General features: G+C 42.0%; 1 protein-coding gene across 1 annotated transcript in view; it reads left to right on the top strand.

Moving 5' to 3' along the window:
* Positions 1 to 2,931: 2,931 nt before the first annotated feature.
* LOC111966406 (NACHT, LRR and PYD domains-containing protein 12-like) overlaps positions 2,932 to 7,125 on the top strand; it is a 28,369-nt gene continuing 24,175 nt past the window's right edge. Inside the window, exons 1-7 of the mRNA XM_024147199.2 lie at positions 2,932 to 2,988; positions 3,406 to 3,537; positions 3,790 to 3,906; positions 4,102 to 4,218; positions 4,439 to 4,546; positions 4,786 to 4,873; positions 5,032 to 5,251. Coding sequence (XP_024002967.2) covers positions 3,449 to 3,537; positions 3,790 to 3,906; positions 4,102 to 4,218; positions 4,439 to 4,546; positions 4,786 to 4,873; positions 5,032 to 5,251 — 739 coding nt within the window. The 5' untranslated portion in view covers positions 2,932 to 2,988; positions 3,406 to 3,448. The remainder of the gene's footprint in view (positions 2,989 to 3,405; positions 3,538 to 3,789; positions 3,907 to 4,101; positions 4,219 to 4,438; positions 4,547 to 4,785; positions 4,874 to 5,031; positions 5,252 to 7,125) is intronic.

The raw sequence follows: 7,125 nt of genomic DNA, 5'->3' as shown, positions 1-7,125 counted from the left end.
CAGAAAAGCAGTACTTAATATTTGGTACAGAAACTTTTGTTTGCAATTACAGAGATCATATGTTTCCTGTAGTTCTTGACCAGGTTTGCACACACTGCAGAGGGATTTTGGCCCACTCCTCCTACAGACCTTCTCCAGATCCTTCAGGTTTCGGGGCTGTCGCTGGACAATACGGACTTTCGCTCCCTCCAAAGATTTTCTATTGGGTTCAGGTCTGGAGACTGGCTAGGCCACTCCAGGACCTTGAATGCTTCTTACGGAGCCATCCCTTAGTTGCCCTGGCTGTGTGTTTCGGGTCATTGTCATGCTGGAAGACCCAGCCACGACGCATCTTCAATGCTCTTACTGAGGGAAGGAGTGTTGGGCAAGATCTCGCGATACATGGCCCCATCCATCCTCCCCTCAATACGGTGCAATCGTCCTACTCCCCTTTGCAGAAAAGCATCCCCAAAGAATGATGTTTTCACCTCCAGGCTTCACGGTTGGGATGGTGTTTCTTGGGGTTGTACTCATCCTTCTTCTTCCTCCAAACACGGCAAGTGGAGTTTAGACCAAAAAGCTCTATTTTTGTCTCATCAGACCACATGACCTTCTCCCATTCCTCCTCTGGATCATCCAGATGGTCATTGGCAAACTTCAGACGGGCCTGGACATGCGCTGGCTTGAGCAGGGGGACCTTGCGTGCGCTGCAGGATTTTAATCCATGACGGCGTAGTGTGTTACTAATGGTTTTCTTTGAGACTGTGGTCCCAGCTCTCTTCAGGTCATTGAGCCAGGTCCTGCCGTGTAGTTCTGGGCTGATCCCTCACCTTCCTCATGATCATTGATGCKCCACGAGGTGAGATCTTGCATGGAGCCCCAGACCGAGGGTGATTGACCGTCATCTTGAACTACTTCCATTTTCTAATAATTGCGCCAACAGTTGTTGCCTTCTCACCAAGCTGCTTGCCTATTGTCCTGTAGCCCATCCCAGCCTTGTGCAGGTATACAATTTTATCCCTGATGTCCTTACACAGCTCTCTGGTCTTGGCCATTGTGGAGAGGTTGGAGTCTGTTTGATTGAGTGTGTGGACAGGTGTCTTTTATACAGGTAACGAGTTCAAACAGGTGCATTTAATACAGGTACTGAGTGGAGAACGGGAGGGCTTCTTAAAGAAAAACTAACAGGTCTGTGAGAGCCGGAWTTCTTACTGGTTGGTAGGTGATCAAATACTTATGTCATGCAATAAAATGCAAATTAATTACRTTAAAATCATACAATGTGATTTTCWGGATTTTTGTTTTAGATTCCGTCTCTCACAGTTGAAGTGTACCTATGATAAAAATTACAGACCTCTACATGCTTTGTAAGTAGGAAAACCTGCAAAATCMGCAGTGTATCAAATACTTGTTCTCCCTACTGTATGTAAATGAGAGATTTTTGTTTTACATTTTTATTCAKTTTGCTAAAATGTCTAAAAACATGTTTTCACTTTGTCTTTATGGGGTATTGTGTGTAGATGGGTGAGAAAAAAATTCAGTTTAAGTAACAACAAACTGGAATAAGTCAAGGGGTATGAATACTTTCGGAAGATACCGTAGCTATAAATAATTTGTACACTGCAAATTGATCAAAATAATCCATATAAATCAATGGGCGCCTATTGGGGAACCCTAATATACAGTATGTCTCTCTTTTTATTTGTGGGACTACTGTACTTGGAAACATATTTTCAAAATATTTTCTTTTAGCTGAGTTCCTGGTGATTTTAGTATTTTATTATATATATTTTTTATACAATCCTAAAAACTTTGGGTGGCCAAAAAAACAACACTTGCGGATCAGTTTTGGCCACCTGTTGCTGACTCCTGCCCTATGGTATCCTAGTCAGAGATTAAAGCGCAGGCAGGGAAGCCTCCACAGATAACATGGCTGCAGAGATGGGGACCTTGATTATAAGGAATCCCACCCACATATGATAGGTTCCAGCAGGTATCCACCTCCTGGCTGCACTACCTTAAAGGCCCAGTACACTCAATAACTAAATGTCCTGTGTTTTATATATATTTCCACATTGAGGTTTCGAATAATACTGTGAAAAAAAATGTAATATGATAATGCCCTTTTAGTGTAAGAGCTGTCTCAAAAGACTGCCTAAAATTTCAGCCTGTTTTGGTTCGATGGAGTTTTGGCCTGCCAGGCAGTAAATGTGTTAATAGACCAATAAGAAAGAGTTCAAAACCTCTCTACCAAGAGCTAGTTTTCTGTTTTCCCCTCCCCACTCAAACCACTCCCAGACAGTCCCAGCAAAATTCTTACTTGATAAATTGCTCTTTGTTAAGAAACTAATTTTGACCATTTGAATTTAAAACAATCACTGTAAGCTACTTAATTGTTACTCGTGAAATGATTTGATATTGAGATAAAAACGGCTGCATTGGACCTTTTTAAGCTCTGGGAGCTTCATGTTCACTGTAGCTATAATTCCTGCGTGAGCTTTAATTGATTATTGTAAGCCTGATGCACAATCAAGGTTACAGTAAGATCAGAGGAAGGGTGGGGGGGCTTTGCAATGACAGGATGGGAAGCGATAGAGTTCAGACTACCTGATTAGCACCATGTCCAGCGTTAAAGGTGCAGTCCCAATTAATTGTCCATGTGCACAGATTATTGCAGCAAAGCCTCCAGGTCCATAATGATGTGATCCCCCTCAGAATGACACGGTGAATTATACATCCTATAATCACTAGTGTGAATTAGTCTGTGTTTTTCTCTGGATGGTTGTAGTTGACGTAATTGTAATCCACATTGGAATTATGCAAAATTGCTCAACCCTCATTGGCATATAATACCTTAAAATAATGCTTGGACATAAGATATTGGTTGTTAGCTCCACTCCCTGTTCCATATTTGGGCATGGAAGCTGAAAGTGAAAGTCTCTACAGAATCCATTTTGAGATGACAGATGTACAGAATTCACCCTAAACTGGAGAGGGGAAAGAAGTAAAGTAAGTACCAAAGTTGAGAGTGAGAGTGACTACCTGATGTAGTCTAAGGAATTAACAGTGTTTTAAAGAATGGTGTAACGGATTACTAGTGTTTGAAAGCTGCATCACTTCTTAGTACTGAAGGACAACACGTAATCAAAGAGGAAGTGAATCATGGTGATCTGTGAAATGGATGTTAAAATGGAGGATGTGTGCTAATACATGACTAGTGTTGAATCCAGTGATGGTTATCCTGTTGTGTTTAATCCAGCGATGTATGCACCACTAATGTGTTTGATCCTGGTTGTGTGGCAGTAGGTGGGATGTAGGCTACAGTTGTCGGCTGTGGTTCTACCTGAAAGAGTGTCACGCTATCATAGCCCTTTTATTATATATTGCGTTTTAGAGAGAGCCTGATGCCATTATTTGTGTTCACAGGTCAGCTGATCTGGGACTCCCCTGAGGGAGCACGGTCTTTAAAATGAGTCTCTCTGGGGGGAGAGAGGAGGTTGCTACTGCCTTTAAAATGTCACCCTATGTTAAGGATGACATAGACCACAAAGTTGAAAGGTGGGAGTAGAGTCTGTGTGTGTGTGTCTGAGCTCAGCAGTGATATTATTTCATCATTAGGGAGAATAAGGGCTTGATTCAATTCAGCAATGTTCCAGCATTCACAGAGACTGTATTCACAGTAAACGCTGCATATGTCGGCTCAATCAAATATTACCTTTGCATTTCAATCGTTCTATACCGCAGAATTTCTGCAATACGGATTGAATCGGGCCCTAAATGAGACTGAAGGCCTGTTCTGTTGTGTTGAAGCCCAATCCAACAGGAGAGACCAGTCTCACCTGTACCCAGCTGTGTGTCCATGAAGAGTGACCAGTCTATGATGGCTCCAATCACATTCGGAGAGAAAGATTCTGCTTCTAAACAGAGGTAAGAACTCTGCTTTATGTCATTAGAGAACTATCGGTACACAGTGCTGTGTGTATGGTATGTAGGCTGTTTCCTTGTAGACTGTTGGTAATGGAAATGACTTTGTGTGTGTATAGAGGCAGTGCTATGTTCAGTAAAAGAGGACATCAGCACCTGGTCAAATATATAAGAGACTGAAGGTCAGTTGTGTTGAAGCTCAATCCAACAGGAGAGACCAGTCTCACCTGTACCCAGCTGTGTGTCCATGAAGAGTGACCAGTCTATGATGGCTCCAATCACATTCGGAGAGGAAAATTCTGCTACTAAACAAAGGTACAAACTTGCGGGACTGGCCTGCCTATTGAGTAGTGGACACTTCCTCAGTGTGTTTTTCTTCTCCCTGGTCGTTATGTCTGTCTTTGATTTTCTCAACCAACAAAACCAGTCGGCACATACATACAGTAGATAGAATCAATGAGCTGTAAATCCTTTTTTCAATACATACAGCAGGTTGTGAAGACTAGGAACTCTGTTCTCTTCATGTTGTTGACAGGATCCAACAGGAGAGGCCAGTCTCACCTGTACCCAGTTGTGTGTCCATGAAGAGTGTCCAGATACAGTCAGTTTCATTCAGAGAGGGAATCTCTGCTACTAAACAGAGGTAAGAACTCTGCTGTGCACAGTGCTGTGTGTATGTAGGACGTTTCCTTGTGGACGGTTGGTAATATACATTTCTTTGCTATGTGCGTGTACATGACACATTTGTCAAGAATCCATTATCTGCCAAATACCCTCTCCCTGAGTTGTATATGTGTGGTAACCTGTGTTTGCCTGTTTGTATGAACTCTCCAGGTGTGTAAATGGTTATGCAAAGTTATGTGACCTCATGTTTGTCCACAGAAACAGTCTGGAGAGATCACAGTCAGAGACCGAGACAGAGAGTCAGTTTACCCAGAGTCATCAAACGGACCTGTCCTCCATATTCAGGGTGGGCTGGCTTAGCTATGTTTTACAGTCTTCACAGTTGAAATAAATCAATTGTTAAGATTAGCTAAACTTATCATATACTGTTCATGAAAAGCTTTTGATTGTAATCTTTTTATAAAATTATTAACTGATTGTATAACTTTTTACATTCTATGTTAGTCGCTCGAAGACGATATCATGACTTTTCTGAAGAGTCAGTTGAAGAGGTTTAAGAGGATTCTGAGCTCAGAGTGCTTTGAGAGCCAGGGGGAGGACAAGGAAGTAGTGGATATTGAAATTGCAAAGCAGGAGAGCAATGCCAGGGAGGGAGCTCTGAAGATCACACTGCATATGCTGAGGAACATGAACCAAACAGAGCTCGCTGACATACTGGAGAAAAGTAAGTCTTAAAGAGTGAATCTACAGTAGGGGGAACAGCACCACTGGCCGCCCCACCACTGTTGTTTTTGTTGCCGAGCTGAGGCGCATTGTGCAGCATTAGTCAAATAAATTGCAGTATATATGCTTTTCTATCGCGCGTGCAATGATGTCTGAGGGAAAAAACTGTATTTGTTGTTTGCAGTAACTTCTTTCTTGTTGTAATATCGCAAATGGACGTGGCAGTTTCACCATTAAGGATTCCAGCTTTAAGTCTTTAACCTGTTAAACTCTGAGCATTGTTTTGTACTCAGTACCGGGAGCGCAAGCTTAAGTGGACTCAGAAAGTAGTAAGTGACATATCTTTTGAAAACTACATCACTTGTCTTTTTGGAAATCGAGCTCAAATCTTACTGCTGGCAAAGTCATAAGAATGCTCCCGCCCACACCCCGTGCGCTATGGTCGTATTCATAGGTATGCAATTTAGGTAAACTCACCAAAGTTGCGAAAATGTTGTATGCATGGAAAGGGGTACACCCTAGTGGTCATCGTAATGCAGTGCATTTATTTATCATCCAGATTTCAAGGTCAACTCCCTCTTTGAAACAACTTGCTTGGTTTTAAATGGCCTATGTGGCATCGATATGAGTCAGAAACATATTTCTAGAGTAAAAATTGTCTACAAAGTGTAAATAGGATAGTTTTGGTTATAAAGTCAGTCTCACCCAAAACMGAGTATTTATTGTGAGTGATTTCATCACAACTTACTGGAGGGTTGGGTATGGATTACGATCATGCCCACTAACACAAGAGATGCAGCTGAGATGCAGATGGAGCGTGCACAGCTGATTGCGCTGTGCACGCTCCATTCAATCATAGCCTGCCATCCATAGTTGAGAAAATGTATTTCCATTTTTAGAGCGGTCACTCGACTATCTTATCAATATAARAGATAATCCTTGATGTATCTAATGAAGGTAGATTACACTACAATATATGTTTCTCATAGAAAATGCCACCAGAGGGCTTCAGAGTTTAACAGGTTAAGCTACACTGAAAGGGATATTTCATTTACCAAGATGCATCTATTGACATACTGTATTTCATTTACCTAGATGCATCTATTGACATACTGTATTTCATTTACCTAGATGCATCTATTGACATATTGTATTTCATTTCCTTAGATGCATCTATTGACATACTGTATTTAATTTCCCTAGATGCATCTATTGACATACTGTATTTCATTTCCCTAGAGCAGGTATTCCCAAACTGGGGTACGCACAATGCCGTCGGGGGCACGCCAAATATAAATGTGATTCACTTTAAAAAAAAATGTAGCCTAGTCTAATAATTAACATCCAATCACATTAACCGTTACTCTCTCGCGGGAATTCCATTAACGGTCCGTATGTAGCCAAACGTAGCTACTGCTCATTCTGTTTGCTCTAAAATGAATAAATGGTTTAAAAAAGTAAGGCCCGCGTCCATAGAGACGCATACCAGCTCTACTGGTAGTACTGCTACTACCAGCAGTACTACACCTGCACCGGTCGACGACACAAGTTGTTCTGCTTCCACGAGCACATCCAATGCTAGCATCAGTAATTCTACATTTGTTGTTAGCCCAGCTAGCATGGACACTGACAGTTGTGAATCTGATGCAGCCGAAGAACTACTGCCCCCTTACCCGGTAGAGCACCGAACTTCAGACAGGGACGTTGGACTTAAGTCCTCCACAATAGTATGGGGCTTGCCTGTCCTAGCRACTCGGTAGCTCACCATGTAAGACGCGTCTAGCCCCTTCTTATTAATGGTATCAGTTGCTTTTATACATGTCTTACTACTCGAAAGTCGTCTTAATTCTCCCTCAAAAAACTCCTGTGGCTTAT

The sequence above is a fragment of the Salvelinus sp. IW2-2015 genome, linkage group LG7, assembly GCF_002910315.2.
Source record: "Salvelinus sp. IW2-2015 linkage group LG7, ASM291031v2, whole genome shotgun sequence".
NCBI lineage: Eukaryota > Metazoa > Chordata > Actinopteri > Salmoniformes > Salmonidae > Salvelinus > Salvelinus sp. IW2-2015.
Note: the sequence above shows the minus strand (reverse complement) of the source record. Positions and strands in the feature narration are given on the sequence as shown.